The sequence below is a fragment of the Natrix helvetica genome, assembly GCF_964273705.1.
Source record: "Natrix helvetica genome assembly, chromosome: 3".
In the NCBI taxonomy this organism is placed as follows: domain Eukaryota; kingdom Metazoa; phylum Chordata; class Lepidosauria; order Squamata; family Natricidae; genus Natrix; species Natrix helvetica.
Genome location: NC_138549.1, coordinates 135,361,761 through 135,388,486, shown reverse-complemented (window position 1 = coordinate 135,388,486; position 26,726 = coordinate 135,361,761). Strand labels below are relative to the sequence as shown.

The window sequence follows — 26,726 nt, the reverse complement described above, 5'->3', positions numbered from 1 at the left end:
TGGAGGAAAAGGGGAGTGGGGGGGGGGTATTTCCGAGTTCCAAAAGCAGAAGACCTTTCAAATTTCTCTCCCACCACCTCCTTTTCGCGCTTTTCCTTTCCCTTTTCCTCCTTCAAGCTCTGTGCTCGCTGGAGGAAAAGGGGAGTGGGGGGGGGGTATTTCCGAGTTCCAAAAGCAGAAGACCTTTCAAATTTCTCTCCCACCACCTCCTTTTCGCGCTTTTCCTTTCCCTTTTCCTCCTTCAAGCTCCGTGCTCGCTGGAGGAAAAGGGGAGTGTGGGGGGGTATTTCCGAGTTCCAAAAGCAGAAGACCTTTCAAATTTCTCTCCCACCACCTCCTTTTCGCGCTTTTCCTTTCCCTTTTCCTCCTTCAAGCTCCGTGCTCGCTGGAGGAAAAGGGGAGTGTGGAGGGGTATTTCCGAGTTCCAAAAGCAGAAGACCTTTCAAATTTCTCTCCCACCACCTCCTTTTCGCGCTTTTCCTTTCCCTTTTCCTCCTTCAAGCTCCGTGCTCGCTGGAGGAAAAGGGGAGTGTGGGGGGGTATTTCCGAGTTCCAAAAGCAGAAGACCTTTCAAATTTCTCTCCCACCACCTCCTTTTCGCGCTTTTCCTTTCCCTTTTCCTCCTTCAAGCTCCGTGCTCGCTGGAGGAAAAGGGGAGTGTGGAGGGGTATTTCCGAGTTCCAAAAGCAGAAGACCTTTCAAATTTCTCTCCCACCACCTCCTTTTCGCGCTTTTCCTTTCCCTTTTCCTCCTTCAAGCTCCGTGCTCGCTGGAGGAAAAGGGGAGTGGGGGGGGTATTTCCGAGTTCCAAAAGCAGAAGACCTTTCAAATTTCTCTCCCACCACCTCCTTTTCGCGCTTTTCCTTTCCCTTTTCCTCCTTCAAGCTCCGTGCTCGCTGGAGGAAAAGGGGAGTGTGGAAGGGTATTTCCGAGTTCCAAAAGCAGAAGACCTTTCAAATTTCTCTCCCACCACCTCTTTTTTGGGCGCGCGCACACACAGGAAAAGCAGACAAGCAGGAGAGAGAAGAAAGAAGGCAGGAAGGCAGAAGGAAGGGAAGGATGGAACTGGAAGGGAGGCAGGAAGGAAGGGAAGGAGGGGAGGAGGGAGTAAGGATAGACAAGCAAGAGGGAAAGAGGAAAGAAAGCAGGAGGGCAGAAGGGAGGTGGAAGGAAGGAAAGAAAAGCAGACACGCTGGAGGGAAAGAGGAAAGAAGGCAAGCAGGCAGGAAGGAGGCAGAAGGAAGGAGGGAAGGATGGAACTGGAAGGGAGGCAGGGAAGGAGGGAGGGAGAAAGGAAGGATAGGAGGATAGGGAAAGAGGAAAGAAGGCAGGCAGGCAGAAGGGAGGGAGGTGCAAGGAAGGAAGGAAGCATAGATAAGCAGGAGGGAAAGAAGGCAGGCAGACAGGAGGAAAGAGGAAGGAGGGAACTGGAAGGGAGGCAGGAAGGAAGGGAAGGAGGAAGGGAGGGTGAAAGGAAGGATAGACAAGTAAGAGGGAAAGAGGAAAGAAAGCATCTGAATGTACTAAACACGAGTCTTCAGGGAAAAGATGCTTCAAAGTTCTTTATTTGAAATTTAAATTTTTTTCCTGAAATTTCCCTCTTAAAATGAAGGTGCGTGTTATACGCCTGTGCGTGTTATACGCCGATAAATACAGTAACTGGAAAATAAGCCCTAATGTGTGTTCTGGAACAAAAATTAATATAAGACCTGGTCTTATTTTTAGGGAAACACGAGTAGATACAGTTAGCATTTGGATTGTTTGCATTTTTTTATTGAAGAAAAAAAATAAGGAAAAACGAACAACTTAAAGAATAAAAATGTGAAGGAGAAAACTAAAAGAAAAGTGAATACATACACAATTTTGTTTTTAGGAAGTTAATGTGAAACTTTAAATATCCATTCCCAATATTGCTTTTTCGAAATGACTTTTACACAGCTGAAAGTAGTTGCTTAAGAAAAACATTGTTAATAAAGTAAATTTACAGTGACCAAATCCAAAAACACTTTTTCTTCTCTTGAGTTTCTTAATGCTTTTTGATGCTTTGACTCTTTTAGAGAGAGCAACTTTTCAGACTTTGAAATACTACCAGTTCAGTGAAAGATATCTAGTCTTCCAATATTTTGCACTAACAGATCTTGTTTCCTAACAATATGGAATTGAACAAATGTCTTCATATTGCATCAAGTGTTTATTGGCTACTTGTTTTTCTAATTAGGCTCGAATGATGGCAACCATTGGAGTAACTCGAGGCTTAGGAGACCACGATCTCAAAGTTTACAACTCCAACATCCACATTAAGCCTTTCTTATCTTGCATTCCAGAGGTGAGCACAACAAAACTAATGTTCTGATCCTTGAGATATACAGGTAGTCCTCAATTTACAACTGTTCATTTAGTGACCGTTTGAACGGCACTTGGAAAAAAAGAACTTTTGGCCATTTTTCAGACCATTGTAGGATCCACATGGTCACATGTTCAAAATTCAGATGCTTGGCAACTGACTCATATTTATGACAGGTGCATTGTCCTGAGGTCACATGTTTACCTTTTTACGACCTCCTGACAAGCCAAGTCAATGAGGAAGCCAGAATCACTTAACCAGCATGTTACGAACATAACAACTGCAGTGATCACTTAACAACTGTGGCAAAAACTATTGTGAAATTGAGCAGAACAGAACAGAACAGAACAGAATAGAATAGAATAGAATAGAATAGAATAGAATAGAATAGAATAGAATAGAATTCTTTATTGGCCAAGTGTGATTGGACACACAAGGAATTTGTCTTTGGTTCATATGCTCTCAGTGTACATAAAAGAAAAGATACATTCATCATGAATCATAAGGTACAACACTTAATAATAGTCATAGGGTACAAGCAAGCAATCAAATCATAAAATAATCAATATAAATCGTAACAAGTTATAGTCATACAGTCATAAGTGGGAGGAGATGGGTGATAGGAACGATGAGAAAATTAATAGTAATAGTAATGCAGACAATAAATGGTTTGACAGTGTTGAGGGAATTATTTCTTTAGCAGAGCGATGGTGCTCAGAAAAAAATGTTCTTGTGTCTAGTTGTTCTGTGCAGTGCTCTATAGCGTGGTTTTTAGGGTGGGAGTTGAAACAATTTATGTCCAGGATGTGAGGGGTCTGTAAATATTTTCACATCCCTCTTTTTGACTCGTGTACTATACAGGTCCTCAATGGAAGGCAGGTTGGTAGCAATTGTTTTTTCTGCAGTTCTAATTATCCTCTAAAAACTCTGTCTGTCTTGTTGGGTTGCAGAACCAAGCCAGACAGTTATAGAGGTGCAGATGACAGACTCAATATTTCATCTGTAGAACTGTATCAGCAGCTCATTGGGCAGTTTGAGTTGGCGCCGAAAGAACATTCTTTATTGTGCTTTTTTGATGACGTTTTTCATGTTAGATGTCCATTTTAGGTCTTGAGATATGATGGAACCTAGAAATTTGAAGGTTGATACTGTGTTGTCTAGTATTGTAAGAGGTGTAGTATGGGCGGGTTTCTCCTAACGTCTACCACCATTTCTACGGTTTTTGGGCTCAATTGTGGTTGTAAGTTGAAAAATATCTGTATTTACATTGTGTGTGTGTTTGTGTGTGTGTGTGTGTGTGTGTGTGTGTGTGTGTAGGTGGGCATGGTTTGAAAACTGGAACTCCTCTAATGCAACTTGTCACACAAATATCACTTTCCATGTTCACATATTTCAGTCCCCTGACCTTCTCAAATACCCAGGTATAAAAAAAATGAAGCCTTAATGGCGGAAGAAATTTAAAAGCTCCATAAATAGATAATCTGATTAAAAACTTTGGTTGCCATTAAGTCTGGTGATACATGCCCTCGGTAGACTCCGCGTGTGACAGACAGGCCTAAAACGGTTGCCCTTCCTGTCCTTAATGATAAGCTTTCCCTTTATTCGTTTTAAGGACAGTATAATGGAATATTTGTATTTTCTTTCTGGTACAAAGTACATTTCTTAATTGTAAATTCCTTCAGGATTTCTTTTCATGGCTGAAACAAAGGGTCACCCATTAGTCACCTGGTACCTCTGCCCCTGGACACATCCCCTTATGGTCTAATCTTAGTGCCTGTGGTCATTTTGTATATTTTTGCACTGACCTCTGGAAGGCCCTGGACATTTCCTTTTGGAGAAATTTAGGAGAATCAATGTTCCATTAAGAATCTTCAAACAAAGATATATTTAAAATGTCTTCTTCCCCAGGTTTATTAACCAGCCAATGAGTGTGGACAAATCTGTTGCATTTTCTCCAATATTTACAAGTGCTGTCTGCCCATTCATGTTTTTGGCAAGTTCAAACCTCTGGGAATTCCAACCATTTTTAATTGGCAGGTTCGTAATGAGAGTGATCCCTTAGGTATCTTTTTTTTTTGCAATGCAAATTCATAGCAACAAAATTTTATCTTTGTGTTTATCCACAGGTGCACATTTATGATCTCACACAGTATGAGCATTGCCCTGATGATGTGCTGGTGCTGGGCACTGATGGCCTCTGGGATGTCACTAGTGATCAGGAGGTAGCCACTGTGGTCATTGATGTATTGATGGGCTATGAACCCAATGATCCTTGCAGGTGAATAGAACCGAATTTCCTTTCTTTCAAGTGTTGGAGATGACACTGTTCACTGGGTAGAACAGCCCTTTCTGAAACACTTATTGTCAGTCTTAATTTGTACTTTTGTTTTGCTTACTTGCCATGTTGAATTAAGTTTATGTAACTTATATAAACGGAGCACTAACTAAAAATTGGGAGGGAGAGAGGACTTCTAAAGTGTGCAACATTCAACAGGTGAGGGAAGATGTTCCCTTAATACAAGTAGTCCTTGACTTATGATCAGTCACTTAGCAACAGTTTGAAGTTATGATGGACCCCACAAAAGCTACTTAAAGCCTGATTTTGAAGTTATAATGGCCATACTCCCGCAGGCGAGTGCACACGCACACACACGGCAGCCATGTGACTGTATTTTGGATGTTTGGCAACTGGCTCACTTTTACACTCATTTGCATCATCTATGCTCACATGACCACAATTTTCAACATTCCGTTTGATGGTTTCTAGCATTTACTTCCAATTTCTGTTTAAAAAATATCATTAGATAAAATGGATTCACTTAACAACCACATCATTCACTTAAAACTGTCACCCAAAAAATGTAAAATTGAGTCCGTGTGGCGACCTGCCACAATGACTTATGACTGTAATTCCAGGCTTAATTACATTAATAAGTTGAGGATTACTTGTATTCAAAATTATAATCAGTTCTATTTTCAAGGTTAGTCACATGCTTGCTTGGGACCTCATGGATATAAATAATTCCTTTTTGGAAATGCATTTTGGAGATGAAAAATAGGCAGATTTTTCTCCCAGTCTTCCATTCATGATGCCAACATTTCCCTTTGGACATTTATTTCCAACTTTTCATATATAAACAGACTAATAAATGAGTAGTTCTTCTTCAAATATGGAACAGGAATATGGAATTGAAACACTTCTTACTGTTTATTTTTTAATTATTTATTTCCTTTAAGCCTTTGGTTCTTTTTGTAAAAATTCAGAGGCAATTCACTGGTTGCTTTTAATAGCTCACATTTCTGTCAAGCCTATTCTATACATGGGGTTCCTTCTATTGTCACCTTGCCATGTCTTTTGCTGAAATGAATGAAGCATTTTGTTTCATGATATTATAGAAATCCATTTTACTGTTATTTCTAAAAGCTTTCTGGTTGAATCTACTTACCAGCATATATATTAAAATTGCAAGAAGATAACTTTAAGCCGTTCTTTTCCTCCCTCCCTCTTCACAATCAAGTAATTAAAATAATGATGTGGTTACAGTGCACTTGTGAATACTTACTTCATAATAATATATCATGTTAGATTTCTTGCTATTTTCATGTGAATAGTAATTATGGGCTTTATTCTCTTCCAGATATACCATGGCAGCCCAGGAATTGGTAATGAGATCCAGAGGAGTTCTGAAGGACCGTGGCTGGAGGCTGGCCAATGACAAACTGGGTTCTGGAGATGATATATCTGTTTTTGTTATCCCCCTGGGTGGTCCAGGAAACTATTCCTGAACCCTGAGCCTCCGGGATACAGAATTCTTGATTCAAAACTATAAAAAAATGTAACTTAATTGAAGATTGTAGATTCCCTTGCTGTTGAAATATTTTGTTCTTCAGAAGTGGATTAGAAAACCCAGTCATAAAGACTTCAGTTTCTCCATCCAGTTTTCATCTTTTTCAAGCAAGCGAGAGACGTGACACATAGCCGAAATCAAACCCTTTCATGAATTTCTCCCATAAGGTCTTGAAGTGCTGTGAAAATCCTTAATTCTCAGGGCTGTGTGGAATCTGTGATGTGGTGCCAGGGAAAGAAAACTCCACTGGCATGGAAATGGTCTTCATACTGATTGTTAGTCCTGGACTATCCTTGATCTGTTACGGTACTGAATCATTTGTAAATATTTTCTTTTTGTTTCCCCCGTGATTATAAAGGGACAACTCAAAATGCCAAGGGCCACCTCATTCTGATTCACAATGGCAACTGTGCCTACTTGTCTAGAAAATACTGTCTTACTTGGAAATTAATCATATGTGAATTGCTAAAAAATAATGTCAAGTAAGTGTTGTTGACCGGTTGCTAGTTATTTCTTGGATTTATCCCAGGCAGGATATGCAGTTTTTCCCCTCTGAAAGTTGGATTTCAAGCTGAATACTAAGTAAGCACTCATTTTAAATGTATCACTTATTTTGTATATCATTTAACAAAATGTGCTAATTTTATAGGAGTACCTCCTCTGAACAGCAGCGGATGGGTACAACTGATTTCTACCATAAAAAAATATTATCGAAGAAAATCTTAACTTGTATTGCTTCCTCCACAAAGTGGTGGAACATCTGGTGATCTAAGTCAACAACTGAGCCTTAAATAACAATATAGAGAAATCTTCTGCAGGTTAGGGGATTGCAAATATGTATCTAAGGGCAAACTACATCTATAGAAGTTAACATTGTAGATTTTATTTCTAGTCACCTGTGCTCTTTTATGAAAGACTCAAAAATTTCTGCATGAAAGCTCTACCTCTACAGCCCAGAGCCCTGAGTTCTTGGCTTAATGAATAAAACATATTCTGTACTGGTTTAAAACTGTCTGGCAATGGTAGCTACACTTTATAACTTGGTAACTATTTCAATTCAAGGGACCTAGCAACTCACCATCTGCAGTTTACAATACAGTTGTGAGCAATTGAGTGATAAGACATAACGAAGGGGATATTGAAGACTATCATATTTATTAAAAACTTTCATGGATCACCTCTAATTCATGAAAGGTATATGCAATGACAAACTTGTGCACCTTTAGAAAACTCCTTTTTCCATTTACTGCACACACAAAAACACACAACATGACTTTGTCTCCAGAAATGAGTGGTTTTTTTTCTCTCCCTCTCTTTTTCTTAGCCTTTCTCTCATTTCTTTTAAAAAAATAAATTATAGGCATTAAAGAAAATATTTCCACTCGTATTTTTATTCTATGTTTTAAAATATTTCATTTAGGCCACAACTTCTTCCATTTTTGCTAGAGAATAAGGTCCACTGAGTTATTTGGGTCTTCTAAGTAAACATTGACAGTTCCTCATTATAGAAAGACTGAGTTTGAAAGCTTTGATTTATTTGTTAACAATGTGAGGTTTTAATGTCTGATGACAGATTAAAAGATAGACTGAAAGGCTGTGGGTATGTATTGGCATAAAGTAAAAACTAGTCAAGAAATAATCTTACTCGAAAGCAGTTCAGTATTGATTTCTCTTTTTCTTTTGACCTGCTGTGACTTTATGGTGATTGATGTGTATCATGTCGCTTGTGAAAGATGAAATAAAGTGAATGCACCTCTTGGGAACCACTAGGACATAATCAGAAGATTAGATCATCTAGATTCCTCTTAAATACCTCGACTGAGTCATCGTTACGGCATAGTAAAGGCTACATCCAAATGTACTCACACTGATAGTTGACTTCAAGTGTTAATTCTAAGACTATGTCAGAATTCACACTCTGGGGAAGTCAAAGCTGCACTTGCTGGCTGCATCCACAGAGTACTGAGTCTATCGCAAGGGAGAATTTACATGCATTCAGGCAAATGCAATGGAAGATTTTATCACATACAAGTGAATAAAAAGTTAAATTCCAGCTCAGATTTGGCACTCAGTGGATCAGATTCACATGACCTGGTAAATTGTCATTAATCCGTACTCAGTTTATCTGATTTGTGGGCTGCCATAGCAGTCTGGATCATAAACTGACCAGGTGGATCATGTTCACGCCACATGCTAAATAAAATGTGATTTTAGTTTTTAGTTCAGTGTGGCTCTCAAATTACACTGGGTGAATATACCTTCAAAAGTTGTAGCCCTCTTCCTCAACAATTTAAACCTCCCTGACTATTCTTTCGAACACATAACGATAGTTTGTATGTCACATTTTTAAAAACCCTAGTTATGATATTATTATGATTAGGACAGAATTAGGAATACTGTAAAGACCACTTTACAATGAAAAAAAAAGTTAAGTGAAAACCTGATTTAAAAAGCAAAATATTTCATGCTCATGTTTACAAGACTGCACTGAACAAATACAATGAGAGTTGGGTGACTGCTCCTTGAACGAACAATCATGGATTTGGTGTGAGTTGCCTGAAAAGTGTCTCTTTTCACTATGTGCCTAGAAAGTGAGTCACAATTTCAGTGAATCCCAATTATATGAAGATGTAACATATCTTAATCTTATGCTTCAGCCTATTAGCAGTTACAGTTACTAAATATTAAGATTATAAGAAATTCATGTTCACTATCTTAAATATTTATACCTCCTCCTCTGCTTTACTGAATTCCTTTATTCAAATTCCATTATAAAAGATGAATACTCTTAGTTCATAAGAACTAACTTGTCATTTATATTGATATAAAGAACCTCTGGAAATTGGGAATGGCCAATAGAGGGCAGCAGTGTTACTTGGTTGAGTTGCTTTTGGCCTGTACAGGTTTCCCCAAGATTAATTCTGTGAATTCTCTCACACTTCAGCCTTGACGAGAAAGTTCTCCAGTGTATATGAAATTCTGCCACTTCCTCTTCAGAGCTGGGGATCAGTGTAAAACTATTTTTTAGTTGCTGCATAACATTCTTCCAGCCTGTACAAGTTAGGAGTACTGTACTTTTTATGTACAGGAGAAATTAATAAGGAAGAAAAGTGATTAATTTAGGCTAGTGAATCATAAACTAGCTAACTACTTCTTTGCTGTTACATTGTATTAATGAAGTTATTGGTTCAGTGTATTATACAAATCCAAAAAAATGTGGTCAATAGACGATAGCTTTGTCAAGCAGAGCTTATTACTAGGCCACCTGTCTCCACTGAGTCATAGTTTCAGTGATATTTCCTTACATGATTCCTCAATGCCTTCAACAGTGACTGAGCTTCTAATGTTCTACTATCATTGAAAAAGTTGTGATGCCTTCAGAGATGTATCTTCCTGGAAAATAGCCCATGTTGAACTGCATAGCAGTTAAACATCAGCACAGAAAAGCTTAATGATACTTCATTTTATGTCATAAACTGCTTTAATATTTATGTCATAAAATGTTTTATAAATTTTGGCTAAATTTCAGAGGCATGGGAATCAAGCTTCCTGAATTTTGGACACATTTTCTTAAGTTAGCCCATTTGAGGTAACTTGTTCAAGATGGTTTGCCCTGGGTTGTACCCTTTCAGAGCTAAGGACTACACCAGGGCTGTAAAAATGGTGGCCCATGGGCGGGATGAGACAAGTGCAGGCCACGCCCACCCCAGGTCCACAAAGGGGGAAAATGTCACAAAACGTCATGTGATGGCAACGTCACCTGGCGAGTTTGACACTCATGAACCACAGGAATCAGAATGTTCATGGTATACAAGTAGTCCTCAACTTACGACAGTTCATTTAGTGACCATTCAAAATTACAACAGCACTAAAAAAAGTGACTTCTGACAGCATCCAGATGATCAGGTGATCAAAATTCAGGTGCTTGGCAACTGGTTCACATTAATGACTGTCGCTGTTCCCCAAGGTCATGTGGTCCCCTTTTGCGACCACCTGACAAAAAAAAGTCAATGGGAAAGCCAGATTCACTTAACAACCAGGTTACTAACTTATCAACTGCAGTGATTCACTTAACAACTGTGACAAAGGTCGTAAAATGGGGCAAAACTCAATAAACGAATGTCTCAATCACAGTAATTTGGGAGTCAGTTGTGGTGGTAAGTCGAGGACTACCTGTATAGATAAAAACACCTAAATATGTTTTTAAAAGTTAGGGGGCACTTTTGTGTTCATCAACCTTCCCCGGATACCCGTGGGAGGCCACTCCCTCCTGTCCACCTACAAAGTGGCTATGGGAACAAGTTGGATGTAAATACTTAAGAGGGAAAGCCTCCAGGTGGCTTTGGTCGCGGTACGGGTATTACTCAGAGGTGCCTGGAAACGCCGCCCAGCCTACGGTCAGCCCAAGGAGTTCCCCGCCTGGGATACGTCGCTGCCTTGGAGAAGCATGACACAAGGCGAGTCCGACGACAGGTCCCACGCCCCTTTCGCCCCCGAGCCTGACCCGAGCCTAGCTCCTCCTCCCAGGCGGGGCAGGAGGCAGCCGGAGCGGCTTTGACAATCCCAAGAAGCCAGTCCGCTTCTGTCTCTCTCTTCCGAGGACCGACGAGGCGAGGACCCGGGGCTGCCCGAGCCAAACTTCGTGGTAAGTCTCGGTAAGCCCTGAGAAAGAGTAGCGCCCAAGTAGATGCGGCTAGGGTTGGAGCAGCTAGGAGCGCCCCTCGAGTAACTTTGGCTTGTTGGCTAGGAAGGAGATGCAGGAGGAGGAAGAGGAGGAGGAGGAGGAAGAAGGCGGCGTTGCGCTGAAGATTGCCTGGGCGCACCAGAGAGATTGGGCAGGGCCAATGTGACTGAATAGGGAACGGTGTCAGAAGCCTCCCCGATGACTTGCAAACTCCTCTTATGTAGTTGCTCTGGATTGCAGCAAAACTTGCCGAAATTCGCGTGGAATCGAACCACTATTATTGCATTAGCTTTGGCCGGGCTGCGTTCACGCCCACGCGAGGCGATCGAAGAGTGCTGCCTTAAAGACCTGGCAGAGAGACCCCCGCCCGGGTGACTAAGGATGGACTGCGTTTAAAAGTGGCGTGGCACCCTACCAAGTATTTAACCGTGTGGTAACTGGGCAAAGAGCAGGAACTCTGTACTCATCCGTTTCTGCTTTTGGAACAATGTATAGAAGCGGGAGTTCCTAATGCCTGGTTATTTCAGGTATAATGCATAGTTCTTGGGCTTAGGCATCAGGTGAGATTGCAAAAGAAAATTGCGTACAGTATAGAGCTAATGCTGGAAGATGTTTATTAGTTCCCTGGTCTAGGATGAAGAAGTGGCATGAGCAATAAAAACAGTTGTGGTTCTTCTGGGTGGGTAACAAGTATAATTTGGAATAGTGGTTAAGGCACTGGAATTCTAATCCCACCCTTGACATGAAACCAGCTGTGTGACCTTGGGCCAATTGTGTCTATCCTAGGAAAAAGACAATGGCAAACCACTTCTGAAAAACTTGCCAAAAATATTTCAGGATTTCGATTTATTCGATTTTTCGATTTCGATTTATTTCAATTTTTATACCGCCCCCTCTCCCCAAAGGGACTCGGGGCGGTGTACAGTCAAATAAAACAGATAAAATGGAATGCAAACATACATCATAAAAACATAGAAGAGGAGGCAATACGACACTGTACAAAGTAAAGTAGATAAAAACAAGGGACTTTTCCAGGCAGTTGCCTGGAAAACATGACATGAAGGCACCAAAAAGAGGGGGGAAAGCAAGTGATAGAACCCTTTTGCATTTAAAGATGGTGAGATGGAGTGAACCTAATTGCATCTTTGCCAAAATACTGGAATAATTTAAAAAAAAAACTCTTAGCCTTAGATGTTTTATACTACACTACACTACAATATACAAGAGGAAACATTTGACATATTTAATTCAGAAAATAAGTCATATCTTTCTTACATTTCCTTCTGGCTTCCAGATGAAGCTTGGAACAAGATGGGATGGGGGGAGGATGAACTGAACCTTTTGGTAGGTCTGTTTGTTGCTTCTTGGGAAGAGGAGCTGGTAAGTTACAAAGTACTGACTTGTATCACCTCTTATGAGTGGCTTCTAAGAGAAACAAGCTGCTAAAGATTGGTATAGTAGTAAAGACATCAGATTAAAAACTGGGAGGCTGTGATTTTTAGTTCCACTTTAGATCCAAGCTGGGTGACCTTGGGCCAGTCAGTCTCATCCTAATGAAGCAAGCAGTGGCAAACCAAACCTTGCCAATAACACTGTAGAGAGAAGTTCAGGGTGTCACCAGGAGTCAACACTGACCTGAAGGCACACAGGCACACCCAGGACCTTAGGGGCTTTAATTTGATTCAAAGGTGATGCTTGGCAGACTACAGGTGTTGCATTAAGCCGTAATGAAGGTTACTTGGTTTAGGGTGAATATGTTGCATAATCTTGCCATTGTTTGTATAGTATGTTTTAGGACTTTTTATCATATGTATGTCCTACCACTGCAGCTTACTTAAAGAGGCTTAGTTAGAACAAACTACTGCTTGGTTATACCTCTGGCTTTGCTGAGAGGTGTCTCTCCTTGACCTCTGAAAAGCCATTCCTATCCAAAGAGGCAGGAGATATAGGTATCTGAAGGCATTTCCTTCTTTGTCTCTAATTATTGTAGCATCTGCAGTCAGCTGAAGCCTAGTTCATACATACATACATGCATGCATGCATGCATGCATGCATACATACATACATACATACATACATACATACATACAATCAGAGGATGAGATGGTTGTCATTGACATAGTGTCAATGACACTATGGATGAGTTTGAGCAAACTGTGGAAGATAGTGGAGGACAGAGTGGAGAGGGGTTGGTGTGCTATAGTCCATGGGATTGCGAAGAGTTGAACACAACTTAGCGACTCAACAATAAATAAGGACCATCCTCTATTTCACCAATTGAATTAAAGACAGGGTCTACTTCTGAGGAAGCAGAAAGGAGGACATGCATGGTAGCCGTACCTGATTGGCCTCTGCTCACTGACTATGCAATGGACATCCTCTTCTGTCCATGAAGATTTGAAAGCCTAGGCTTTAAATTGTTTGAAGGCTCTCCGTGGAGTTTGTTCCATATGAGTAGGTAAGAATAGTGTGAGGGCAGAGTAGCATTCTTACTCCTCCTCCTATGTAAACTCAACCTGGGTGGGAAATATTCAGAGAGGACTTTAGTTTATATCCACTTCTAATAGCATGTTGAAATTGTTCTTTTCATCGTTTAATCTCTGGTTTCTCCTGCTTTGGACAAGAATGGGGGTGTGATAAATCTTTGGGGAGGTGTTGCAAAAAAAATATGCTGCCTCAGAGTAAGAAAAATGTGGATCTCTGACAGAAGTATTTCGCCTGGCAGGATAGTTATAGTTTCCAGCTACTCCTTGTTTTCCTTGAAATGGGATTCTTGAAAATCTGTCTTGCCGTGTGTTATGGGTAGTGACTTCCTGAGATATTTTTGTAAAGAAATTGTTTGTGCTTATTTAGCTCACTTTCATCTAGTGGCAATCCTTGAGGGTGGGGGGAGGAGGAGACTGTGCTAATCACTTAGGAACAAGGAAGCATTCCAAAACCATGACTGCATCTTCTTCTTCTCTCTGGGCTGGAATCGAGTTGCAAATCTTTTCAGTGCAGGCCAGGCCCCCTAAATTGTGATCAAGCTTTATTTTTAAGACATTCACTTTGTTATACTGGTTCACTAAGTTATTTGTGACTGGCAGATGTTTTGTTTCTATTGGCGAACTTCAGCATATCTATTGGTTAATAGATAAAAAAGGCAGTGTTATACTGTGACTAGGGTAAAGTTGTTTTTCTTTTTAAAAAAAAGAACTGCTATTAAATAGGCTGTTGGTGGAAGAATATTTTCTATAAAGTTTTTATCCCGCTTTTAACAAGACACATGACATTTGGAGGTTTCTGTGTTTTCCTCTTTAATTTTGGTACAACCAAATAGTTCCACATGAGACAGTGACAAAAATTTCAATAGTTTAAGAATGGCATTTTAACAGTAGGCAAAATGTCCTTGCTAGGGGAAACTTCAATGTTTGTCTTGTGCTTTTTAAAAAAAATCTATTAGCAATAGTAATAACATTTACAGTTATATAACACCGCCCCGAGTCCCTTTGGGGAGAGGGGGCGGTCTAGAAATCGAATAAAATAAAATAAATAAATAAATAATAACATACATCATAGCATTTTACAATGCTCTGGGTGGTTTACAATGATGAAGCATTATTCCCATGCAATCTGGGTTCTCATTTTACCAACCTTAGATGGATGGAAGGCAGAATCAACTGTGAGCCCTATCGGGATCGAACTCCAGGTTGTGGGCAGAGTTTGCCTGTAATACTGCATTCTAACCACTGCATCACCAGGACTCTTAAGTAGGAAGTCCAAATCACTTCTAGACTTAAATATATATGTTAATTTGATGTTTATATATCCTTAAATGGAATCAAATGTGGTTAGAAATAACAATGCAAGTTCTTTTATTATGGTAATCATGATTTTTTTCCGAAGCTTCAATCATTGCTTATTTGACTTTTGTGGGCTTTAACAACATCCTTAAAACTGAAGTATATATAAAAATATCAGTCCTCCAAAACCACTGTTTTTGTTACACCTTACAGAGTATTCTTTATTAATCTTCTAGCTGGTTCAACAAGATGTGCTTACTACTGGTAACAACTGTATAATCACAGTCTGAGTTGGCTTAAAAACTCAGGTTTCATTGACATTGAAATACTTCAACAAAATTTAGTGTTCTATTCAAAGGTTTCTTCAAAACTGAAACATTTTTCCTAAAATAAGTCAATTGCAAAACTGCAGTTCTGACATTCAGATCTTCTTATGTCAGTGGTGGGTTTCAAAATTTTTTAGAACCTCTTCTGTAGGTGTGGCCTGCTTTGTGGGAGTGGCTTGCTGGGCCACATGTGACTGGGTGGGCATGGCCAACATGTGACTGGGTGGGCATGGCCAACTTTTAAAATGTGGTGAAACTCACTTAATAACGCTCTTGTTTAGCAACCAAAATGTTGGCTCAGAAACTCTGGCATTTGAAGCATGCAAGTCTTAAAGTTGTCAAGTTACAAGACCTTTGCACCCCTAACCCTTTAGAAAAAAAACCCCGGGGTGTTCAAACTTGACAGCTTTAAGACTTGTGGACTTCAACTCCCAGAATTCCTCCTCCAGTCATGTTGGCTCGGGAACTCTGGCATTGAAGTGTGCAAGTCTTAAAGCTGTCAAGTTACAAGACCCTTGCACCCCTAACCTTTTAGGGGAAAAAACCCCAGGGGTGTTCAAACTTGACAGCTTTAAGACTTTAAGGGTTAGATAGGACTCTTAGAGGCGGGCGGGGCAATTGGTGAGCCAGCCAATTAGTGAGCAGCGGGCGGGGCAAGCGTGGTGCGGACGGGCGGGGGGGGGAGCTGGAACTGGTTCTAAACGGCACGGTAGATTTGTGGAACCTCTTCTATAGAAGAGGTTAGAACTGGCAGGAACCCACCCCTGGCTTATGTGAAAGCAATTTGTAACATATGTATTGTTTTGCTGAAAGAAAGAAATATCCCTGAAAAAGAAAATGATCCAACAATATTTCTCGACTTTAACAACTATAAGATGTGTGGACTTCAACTCCCAGAATTCCTCAGCCAGCAATCCACAGATCTTAATCTTGCTATGGTTGAAATAACTGAATGTGAGTATAAATCTGTGGAGAAAAAAAGCTTATATGCTAACATTTTTAATGACTTGGCTGTTATTCACTTAACTCTGAAAGCTAAACATCTAAAAGAGATGTTTAGTTTAAGTCATGTCACAGAGGAGTTCTTTATTTTCTTATGACATTTAACAGTCTGCCATTCTGGTCAGTGCAATGAGGCAAAAACAGAGAAAGCAAGATCATGTCACCCTTTTCCATGTGCAAAAGCCAAATGTAGTATATCCCTTGCCTCATTTAAAGGTAGCAGGCTGGCTTGACCAGTACAGGGAAATACAGGAGGCATTTTCAGTTGTATCCTCATCATTGTTTCTTGTTCTTTACAATCTGGCATGGCTACCTTGGCCAATTTTGATGCTTATCTCAATCTTCTTGGATATGTGCAATGTTTCAGGGCAATTTTGATCCATCACAGTAGCCATGAAACTATTGTCATGGGTTCAAATTTTGGTCTGCTGCTGCTTCCTGTCTATTTACCCCTGTCATGATTTGTCTTCTCCCAGTTACATGGTGAAGAATGCTAGTGTTTACAAAGTGCTCTTGGGTATATTATTTTCCTTTACAGTTAGTTGAAGCCTGTTTGTGATACAGTAAATCCTACAGCAGGGGTGTCCAAACTTGGGAACTTTAAAACTTGTGGACATGCTGGCTGGGGAATTCTGGGAGTTGAAGTCCACAAGTTTTAAAGTGCCCATGTTTGGACACCCCTGTCTTATATCATCTCTAGGGTGGTTGAGTTATTCCTGTCTTATTCAATTTGAATCCTGTCCCCCAAACAAACTGCAAATTTTCAGACACAAATATATTTTTGGGGAGGCATAGCCACTTCACTTAGTCATATATAAAGTCAGTAGATGCCAGTTTTTTCTGCTTGCAAAAAAGACACAATTTGCAAAAAGAACCAGCTGCAGCACTGAAAGAGGCAGGGAACACAGTTTTGTTCAGTGCTGAGAAGTCAACATAGTAAAAAAAAACAGCAGAGCAAAATAGGCATAACATGAACTCGAACTGTGTTCTCTTCTTTTGAAAAAAGGAAGGCAAAAAGGGGCAAAGTCTAAACAGGCTCCTTTGGAAGATTTGTGATGACATAATGCTGTAAGAGCAATCCCTAATGCTGACACAGACCTCCAGTCAAATATTGATATTGAATGGCACATTTTTAATCTGATGGGACCAGACCAACTTGGGAGTTTTTATCAACACCCTTTATCACATACCAGTTTCGAAGAGCATAACGATACCTCCCACTTGTCCAAAGGGCAGATTGCAGATTTTGTATTTGGTTTTTAAATTTTGTTAACTGTCTTGAATGCTCAACTGAATGACAACATGGAATGTGATTAAAAATATAAGAGGCATGTCCTAGTTAACCCAAAATTATTTTTTGGATGGAGCCAAATTTAATATCTATTCTTCTGTGATTTGACAGGGTTTTTCTCAATGTCATCTAGATTTCTAACATATTTTATTTTTAAATGAACATGTTCTGCAGACTGAAAAAAATTGAAAATCCCCGCACTACAACATTTTTGCTTGGAGTTTCTGTTTTCAGTTACATTTGTATTGATCTCTAGTGACATCTGATCTGGATAATGTTGTGATTTTGGCAAAGCAAGCATCAAAACAAGTAAAGCACAGTTAATTGCAAAATGGAAGAACTATTCCAGAGTATACAAAAGATAAAGTCTCTGTTGCCCAAGTTGAATGATTCAGCTTAAACCAGAAGGAAATAATACTTAAGCAGAGAGTTCAACTTCTCTGTAGTAAGCCTCCCTTTCCTCTTCTTTCTGGTCACCTTTATATGAATTGTCAAATTTATAGTCATTAAAGATTTTATTGCTATTATGCAAGAATTAGTTTTCTAAAGCCCCTTTAAACAAGCAACATTCATCCAACATTTTAGCAGATTTGTTCACAGTAGAGATCTCACTGAAAACAGAAAGTTTCTTTTTTTAATTTGGTCCTACAGAGTTTTGCTTTGATTCTATGTGCTAAGAATCAGTATTTCTCAACTTTGACCACTTGAAGATGTGTGGACGTCACCTCCCAGAATTCCCCAGCCAGTAAAGCTGGATAGGGAGTTCTGGGAGTTGAAGTCCACACTTCTTCATGTGGCCAAGGGTGATAAGCACTGTGCTAGGTCACAGAGTTGGGTTCAACTCAATCATCTATTTACTGAATCTAAAAAAGAAAAGAAAGATGCTTTTGGATAGTTTTCTCTGGTGACTGATCTGCAAAGATGCCTTACATGTTGTTATTTTCTTTACTTTCAGTCTCTGAGTAGGCATGTCTCCATTTCTGAATTGGGGTGCTGCTTCAAAAAAAAGTGCTTTTCCTCTTGTGTTTTATGCATAATCCTATTTGTGATTTTTCTCTTCTTCTTTCTTAAATGTCATATTAGAGGAGTACAGAATATAAACAGAATTAATTGATAGATGATAACATTTCATTCCCATTGATCAGTGGGCTTGATTGTACTGCCCTAGAAAAGATACATGTGGCAGCTGCTCATTGTAGTTAACAAATCACATAGTTTAATGTCAGTGACAGGGCAGAGTAGAACATGTTTCAATTATGGTATTTCTAGTATTTCATCAGAACACCTGTTTCATTTCTTCCTCCAACAAATTTTGGTTCTGAGACTGCCTTGGAAGTTTTGTAAAACTTCCCCCACCCAAAGATTTAATATTACCTTGTCACTCCCTGATCCATGCACGTATAGAAAAGTTCTGGATGACTCAGTTTGCCTCTTGTTTGTGAACATTGGTGGTTCAGTTTACTAATTCAATAAAATCAGCAAGTAGCTATTAACTATTCTGCATGAATGCCTCAGAGGAATTGTGCTCCTCTATTGAATGATTGCTTACAAACCTTTGCATTAAAAGAGGTTCTGGACTGAATATATTACCGTACATTATACATGGGGGGCGGGGGGTGGCATTTGCTGTTTGGGGTATATTAGAAATTTGATTATTGTGAGAATGTAATTAATGCAGTCTAATAATTAATTTGATTACCCTTTTTGTGGACTCAAAGCTCCCCTAACCATAGCAGCCAGAACTCAGGGATATAACATCCAACTATTTTCAGCTGAAGGAACAAATGAGAAGTGTAGCTTAAGTCCTAAAATATAACCTAACCAACCTAATTTGAGGTTTGACTTGGTTTTTTAGTATTTTTAGTTTGACTTGGTTTTTTAGTATTATCTTTTTATGACTTTTAATCTCCTATAAGATCCTCTGGATAATGTGTTGGCTAAAAATACTTAAATAAGTAAATCAGGTTCACAAAAAGTTCCCAACACTCCCAATATTGCAGCCCTCAGTCTGCCATAAGCTATTAGAACCTGCTGTTGGCCACAAAAAGATTGCCTACCTTTGTTGTACAACATGGGTATCAAACTCGCAGTGTCACATTGCCATCACATGACATATTGCGATGTTTTCCCCTTTCACAGATCTGGGCTGGGTGTGGCCTGCACATGACACATCCGTCCCATGGGCGGCCAGTGAAATGCTATAGGACTTAGTAAGTGAGGGAGAGCAATAATTTATTTTCCAATAGTTATAATGATTAGTTTTTTTCTGGAATTTTAACTAGAAAAAAGGTGCAAGCTATTTACCAAAATTCCTATTAGATTAAAGGCCCAAGTAGTCATGATGTGAAGACTTACAACCTACCCTCTCCAAAACGTTTTCATTGGCTAACAGGGAGATACTACGGGTAGTAGAATTAGCCATCATTTACCTACTCAAATCTTCTCCTCTGAAGCCATTGTTAGCTGTAGAAAAGAAATAAAAGGCCTAATGTGGGAATAGAAAAAAATGTGTATGCATAATTTAAATCTGGGAAGAACCCAGATAAAAATTAAATATCTTCTCCCTTTGCCCACATCACTTTTAATGGATCAGTGATGCAAACGTAATTGAATAAAACTATTCTACTGGAAAATAGAAAGTAAACTGGCATATTATTTATAAACCATTTATGGAGATGAGCAGTGTAAAAATTTGATAAATAAGGGTGTGTGGTTGGATGGATGGATGGATGGATGGATGGATGGATGGATGGATGGATAGAGTACTCTAGGTAAAGCACACATAAGGCTAAATGTCTGAACTAAATAACTCAGTTGGTGTGCCTTGACAGTCAAATAATTGGGGAATTTACACAAAGTTGCATTCAACCCACAATCCCTGCTTTTCTTCCATCTTGATTTTCAGGCTTACTTTCAAAGGTCAAATGCCCTACATTACCCTAGGATTTGCATTCATAAAATACCAGCAGCTTCATTCTTTTCTTTAAGTGATTATCTTATCTATCCAGCACTACAACATTACTCCTGAGGCATTAAATGCATCTTTAGGAAAGAGAAATAATACAAGAATATTCTTTAAAAAAATAAATAGCTAACAACAGTTTCCAAATACCAAGTCATGCCACAAATCTATTTGCAGTTCAGAATGGCAGGGAAACAAAAATCTGAAATCACTATTTCTTACCAGATTAAAACAGATGGAGCCTCCTTTAATAAAACTGTGGGCAGATCTTCAGATGTTAACAGTGAACTGAATTATGTCATAAAGACAGGGCTTCCCAGCCCAGAGTCAAAATGTGATCAATTTCATTTCTCAGTAGCCTAGCCAGCATGACCAAGCCAGACAGGACTGGCTTAAGGGAACTGACCTGATATATCTGACGTGCTGCTGGCATTCTCTGAGAACTGTGACTTCTCAATATGGCTATGTTTCTCTTTTTTGGAATCTAGCCATTGGGAGTAGTTCCCTCTTTTGTTTAACAGTTTCAAGGTTCAACATGGTGCTGCAATTAAATCATGAGATTACATGACGTAGACTGGTGCCAATAGCTTAGACAGGCTTTAAAAATGATCCTATATCTACTTTTCACCTACCTTAATGAAATGTTTGAATGGACATGATTACCAGTACTACTATATAGGTACTCACTACAAGTGATTTTTTCAAGCTAGTTTTTGATAATTCTCATACCATACAAAGCCTAGCTGTAAAGTGATAAACACAGAAAGTTAAAAGACTGTTCTACATAACTGTAGCAAAAGCACGGGTCTGATGATATTGAGATATATGGGCAAAATTTTCTTAAAACATCTAATGCTGAGTGAAGTGAAGACAGCCAAAAAAATGAAAATTGATAAGAAATGACTACCTTTGCATAGCAGCTATTTGTAATGCTGCAGATTTTTTTTAAAAAAATAAATATTTTTAAAATTATCCCTTCAAATATTCTAAACACATTGTAAAACTATTCCCTTCTAGGAGGGAGTTTAGGTGATTCCTTGAGAGCAAAATATAAATGAGCATATTTGCATAATTTGGAATATCCCAGTTTATGACAACTGTTTCTAGGTCTAATTTCAGTACTAAAGGTAGTCCTCTATTTATGACTACAATAGGAACTGGAAAATTCATCATTACCGTAAGTGGTGAGGTCAATAGTGAGACATTATCTCATTTACTATGAGACATCGTAACTTTGAACAGTTGCTAAACAAATGGCTGTAAGTTGAGGGTTTCTGTAGATGATTCATCTTAAAACTTACTTTTGGGGTTCACTTAAGGGAAACTGATTGCTTTAACTAAGGCTATCATATCTGGGATGCAAAAATAAATTACTAGATGCATCAAAAATTAGAGATTTTTTTTAAATTTCTTTGATGCCATCTAATGGTCATTTGGATGATGTGGCCCAGATATAGTAGCCTTACTTTCATCTACCTAGAGATCAAGTGTTGAGGGACAGAAACAGTGGTGGGATTCAATTTTTTTTTACTACCGGTTCTATGGTCATGGCTTTGTGGGAGTAGTGTGGCATTGTGGGATGTGGCTTTCTGGGCATGGCAGGGGAAGGATACTGCAAAATCCCCATAATAATAATAATAATAATAAATATTTATTTCTTAGCCGCACCCTCTCCCGAAGGACTCGGGGCGGCGTACAACAAAACATAGGAAATAAATATATCGACATACATATAACAAAACATATACCAAGACATATACACGACATATACAAGGAGGAGGTGAACTGATAGATAAAAACAAGTAAAAACACAATATTTAAAAACCCCTAAATAAATTGAATGCAATTAAAATACCCCAAATAAAAAAAAAACCGTCAGGAGCGATATAGTTGGATCAAAGTTGAGCCAGGCCAGCAACTTGAAAAAGGTGGGTCTTGAGCTTTACACGAAAGGAGCGGAGGTCAGAGGTATTCCTAATATCCGGAGGGAGGTCATTCCACAGGGCTGGGCCCGCCACAGAGAAGGCTCTACTCCTAGGCGCCGCCCCTCGACACTGTCTGGTGGACGGCACCTGGAGGAGGCCCTCTCTGTGCGAGCGGATTGGTCGCAGGGATGTATGGGGCAGAATACGATCCCGCAAGTAACTAGGTCCTGAGCCATGGAGCGCTTTAAAGATTGTTATCAAAACCTTGAAACGCACCCGATAGACCACAGGAAGCCAGTGCAGCTCGCGCAGGAACGGTGTCACATGGGAGTACCTAGTACTCCCCATAATTACCCACGCGGCTGCGTTCTGGACCAACTGTAGCCTCCGGGTGCATTTCAAGGGAAGCCCCATGTAGAGAGCGTTACAGTAGTCCAAGCGAGACGTCACCAGCGCATGAGTGACTGTGCGTAAGACGTCCCAGTCCAGTAGGGGGCGCAATTGGCGCACCAGGCGAACCTGGTGGAACGCCCCCCTTGCCACGGCTGTCACATGATCATCCATGGACAGCCGGGCATCCAGGAGGATGCCCAAATTGTGCGCCCGCTCCACGGGGGCAAGTTGAATGCCCCCGATGGCCAATGATGGAATTAATTGGCTGAACCGGGGAGCCGGTACCCACAGCCACTCCGTCTTGGAGGGGTTGAGTTTGAGTCGGTTGTCATCCATCCAGATCCGTACGGCTTCCACACACTGGGACATCACTTCGATGGCCTCGTTGGGGTGGTTCGGGGTGGAAAAGTACAGCTGAGTATCATCAGCGTACAGATGGTATCCCACCCCGAAACCACGGATGATCTCACCCAGCGGCTTCATATATGTGTTGAACAGGAGTGGCGAGAGGACCGACCCCTGTGGCACCCCACAAGTAAGGGGGCGTAGGGTCGACCTCTCCTCCCCTGCCAACACACACTGCGTCCGGCCAGAAAGGTAGGAGCTGAACCACCGCAAAACGGTGCCCCGGACCCCCAACCCCTCCAGCCGGCGCAGCAGGATACCATGGTCGATGGTATCAAAAGCCGCCGAGAGGTCTAATAGGACCAGGATAGAGGAACAACCTCTATCTCTGGCCCTCCAGAGATCATCCACCAACGCGACCAAGGCCGTCTCCGTGCTGTGACCGGGGCGGAAGCCGGACTGGCGCGGGTCTAGATAATCATTTTCCTCCAGATGCCGTGGAAACTGGTAGGCCACCACACTCTCTACAACCTTCGCCAAAAAGGGAAGGTTGGAGACAGGACGATAATTGGCCAGCTCCAAAGGATCCAGGGAAGACTTCTTGAGCAAGAGTCTCACCACCGCCTCTTTCAAGGCGGCCGGGAGAGACCCCTCGCTCAGCGAAGCGTTCAGTAGGTCCAGGAGCCAGTCTCGTGTAACCTCCTAGGATGCCAGTACAAGCCAGGAGGGGCACGGGTCCAATAAACATGTGGTGGGTCGCAGTCGTCCACGCATTCTGTCCAAATCCTCGATGGCAACCAAGTCAAACTCCTCCCAGGTCGATTCCTCAAGACTCGCCACGGACGTCTCCATTGGACCACTAACAGGGACCCAATCCTTCCGGATTTGAGCGATTTTATCCTGCAGATATTTCCCAAATTCCTCTGCTCTGCCCTGTAGAGGGGCCTCCCGCGGCCTCTGAAACAAGAGGGAGCGAGACACCCGAAACAGGGCGGCAGGTCGGTTCTCTGCGGATGCAATGAGAGTGGCACAATATTGGCGTTTGGCCACTCTCAATGCCACAAGGTACGTCCTTAAATGGGCTTGTGCCTGTGTTCGATCAAGTTCGGAACGAGAGGATCTCCAACGACTCTCTAGACGTCTCTTGCGGCATTTCATCACCCTCAGCTCCTCGGTAAACCAAGGGGCCAGGGTGAATCGTTGCCGCCGGAGAGGCCGCAAAGGCGCCACCCGGTTCAAGGCCCCGGTAGTCGCATTATTCCACGCGACCACCAGGTCCTCTACCCGGGGGCGGGTCAAGGTTACAGGAGGTGGCCCAAGCTCCGTCTGGAACCTATCTGGTTCCATCAGGCGCCTGGGGCGGAACCATCTAATGCTTTCCGGTTCCGCCTCCCCGCAGCGGGAGGTAGCACCAGGGAAGTCAAGACTTCCCACTAACCTGCTTTCCAGCTCCATTCTCCTGTTCCATAACCTATCAGAACTGACTATATACCACCTCTGGACAGGCAGGCCCTTAAAAGTGGCCCTTAAAAGATGGATTTTCAGAGTGAATGAACAGTGTATACATGAAACTAGGGAAGCTGAAGGTGTGCTGTTAAATGGTGTTATTTCCAGATATGGTGCAGTTTGTATTACTAATAATGAACATTCAGTTACAAGATGGAGCAAACCAGACAGGTTGACTACCTGTTGAAACAAAAGAAAAGCCTTGCTAAATTATCCCCAAGGCTATCTCTTCACATTCTTTTTCCACAGCAGCCAATCAGATACTGAAGAAAAGCTTGGCAGAACACCAAGCTTCTCTTCAAGCTTCCCTACTCATATTCTCCAAGCAAGTCCAATAGCAATAGCAATAAGACTTATATACCACTCCATAGTGCTTTACAGGAGGGGTCCCCAACCCCTGGGCTGTGGCTCATTCAGAACCGGGCCACACCAGCAGTGGGTGTATTCACATGCAAAGAATAAATTGCTCTGCTACCAAAGAGAAGGCTGCCTCCTCACCCATCCTACATGTGGATTTGGTGTGTAGCATGGTCTGTCTGGTTCATGTTTTCATGCATGATTACATTTATGTGGCTCAGCATTCTCCCTGCTATAATTCCATATTGGTATACCTTACCACCATACCTCTTCAGAACCGGTCCGAACCGGTAGGAACCCACCATTGATATAGATGTTTTCCAACTTCCCAGACTAGAATTGAGGGAATGACTGGTCCAAAGACAACCAGCTGACTGCTTTCAGCTTACACCATATTTCTTTTCTCTATCCCTAAATGGAGTCACTTCTCCAGAGTTCTGGTACCTTTTGACATCACAATTTTCACTGGATTAGTCAACACTAATTTATGAATTTATTGATGGGTGGGGGGGATAGCAAGGAGAAAGTAGGACTTGTGAGACAAATGCGTTGCTCTTAAGATTTAAGGAAAAAGGCATTTACTGTCTTGAATGGGTTGACAATGAAACAACATGGAAATCTGGAGAGGATGCTATATTATAAAGCTTAGACGGAATATACAAAACATTCTATAGAATAGGGTGAGATTAACTTTTCTAACAAGCCATTCTGCTTTCACAGTTGAGCTATCTGCATCTTTAGGTCTTTTGTGATCATAGTCTTCATATAATAAGTGATAGAAAAATCACAGCCAAAGGAAATCATGTAAATATTTAATAAAAGTGACTAATATTATCAGCCCAAATCAATCAAGTGCGGATGAAGCAACTTCATTGAAGGGTATGAACCATAATCTATCAGGTTAGTTCAGTGCAGTCTGCTATGTAGATCAGGTGTGGGTTCCGGCAGGCACTTCTGCCGGTTTGCTTGTGGGCATGTCGCTCACACTCTTGCTGTGCACTGTGTGTGCATGCGCAGTGCAATTAAAATTGTTCTGTGCATGCGCAGAACCGAAAACCAAGATGGCAGCGCCTACGGCCCTGCCGGAGAACCAGTTTGGGGGCAGGCCTGGGTCGTTGCCAGTTCCAGTGACCCAGGCCCCCAATCCACTACCGGTTCGACTGAACCGGTCCGAACCAGTAGGAACCCACCAGTGATATAGATGTTTTCCAACTTCCCAGACTAGAATTGAGAGGGAATGATGGTCCAAAGACAACCAGCTGGCTTTCATGCCCAACCAAAATTTATAACTGGATCTATAATCAGGATCCTTCAAGCAGCAAGTTAGCCACTACATCACAGCAGTATTTATTAATGTTATATGTTCTTTTATTTGTGCTTTATTGAAAAAAATAGGAATCTTCTTTTTTTAAAAAATGCTGAACTTTTGAGTGTGCAGGCACCCACACCCATATTCTTTTTTTAAAAAAAAAATCTCTGCCAAAGATCACATTGTTCCAGAAGAGTCACTTGCATATAAAGAGGGGTAGATCATCCACAGGCCAAATATGGTTCCTGAAGTGGGAAGAACTAAAATGTCCAGCCTATATTTTATGGAAGGGAGCAGGAAATGAAATTTAATAGGCAAAATTGACTATTTAAGGAGCTCACTGGGTTATATGCTTTATGTCACAGGCTATTCCCATCACGGCCCTTGGAAAATGGTTTAAAAAATATTATGTCTTGCAAGTGGCCCATAATTATTTTTGGATGAGTGATTTGCACAGCAGCACCACAACATGGGAATGGGAAACAAAATCTTGACCGTAGAAAGTTATTTTACCTTAATAAGTCTAAAATAAAATCTTTTGTGTGTGTTTAAAAGGCTGCCTTCAGTTTTCATTCTGGAGAAAAATATGTCTCTTGGCATGTGGAATACAGAAAAATGGTGGTTTAGCGTAAAGGCCCTAAAGGATTATACT

At 40.9% G+C, this 26,726-nt stretch overlaps 2 protein-coding genes across 5 annotated transcripts in view; both read left to right on the top strand.

Annotated features, from left to right (window-relative positions):
* Window positions 1–7,955, top strand: part of PPM1J (protein phosphatase, Mg2+/Mn2+ dependent 1J) — a 31,036-nt gene extending 23,081 nt beyond the window's left edge. For all 3 annotated transcript variants that reach the window (XM_081946155.1, XM_081946154.1, XM_081946156.1), the window contains 3 exons: window positions 2,219–2,326; window positions 4,471–4,622; window positions 5,983–7,955. In XM_081946155.1, the coding sequence (XP_081802281.1) occupies window positions 2,219–2,326; window positions 4,471–4,622; window positions 5,983–6,130 (408 nt within the window). In that variant the 3' untranslated portion in view covers window positions 6,131–7,955. The remainder of the gene's footprint in view (window positions 1–2,218; window positions 2,327–4,470; window positions 4,623–5,982) is intronic.
* A 2,730-nt stretch (window positions 7,956–10,685) lies between these two features.
* The window catches only part of RHOC (ras homolog family member C), a 28,228-nt gene continuing 12,187 nt past the window's right edge, over window positions 10,686–26,726 (top strand). Inside the window, exon 1 of one of the 2 annotated variants that reach the window (XM_081947467.1) lies at window positions 10,686–10,837. The gene's annotated coding sequence lies outside the window, so the exon portion shown is untranslated. Of the gene's footprint in view, window positions 10,848–26,726 lie in introns of both variants that reach the window. The other variant, XM_081947468.1, reaches the window with a different exon arrangement.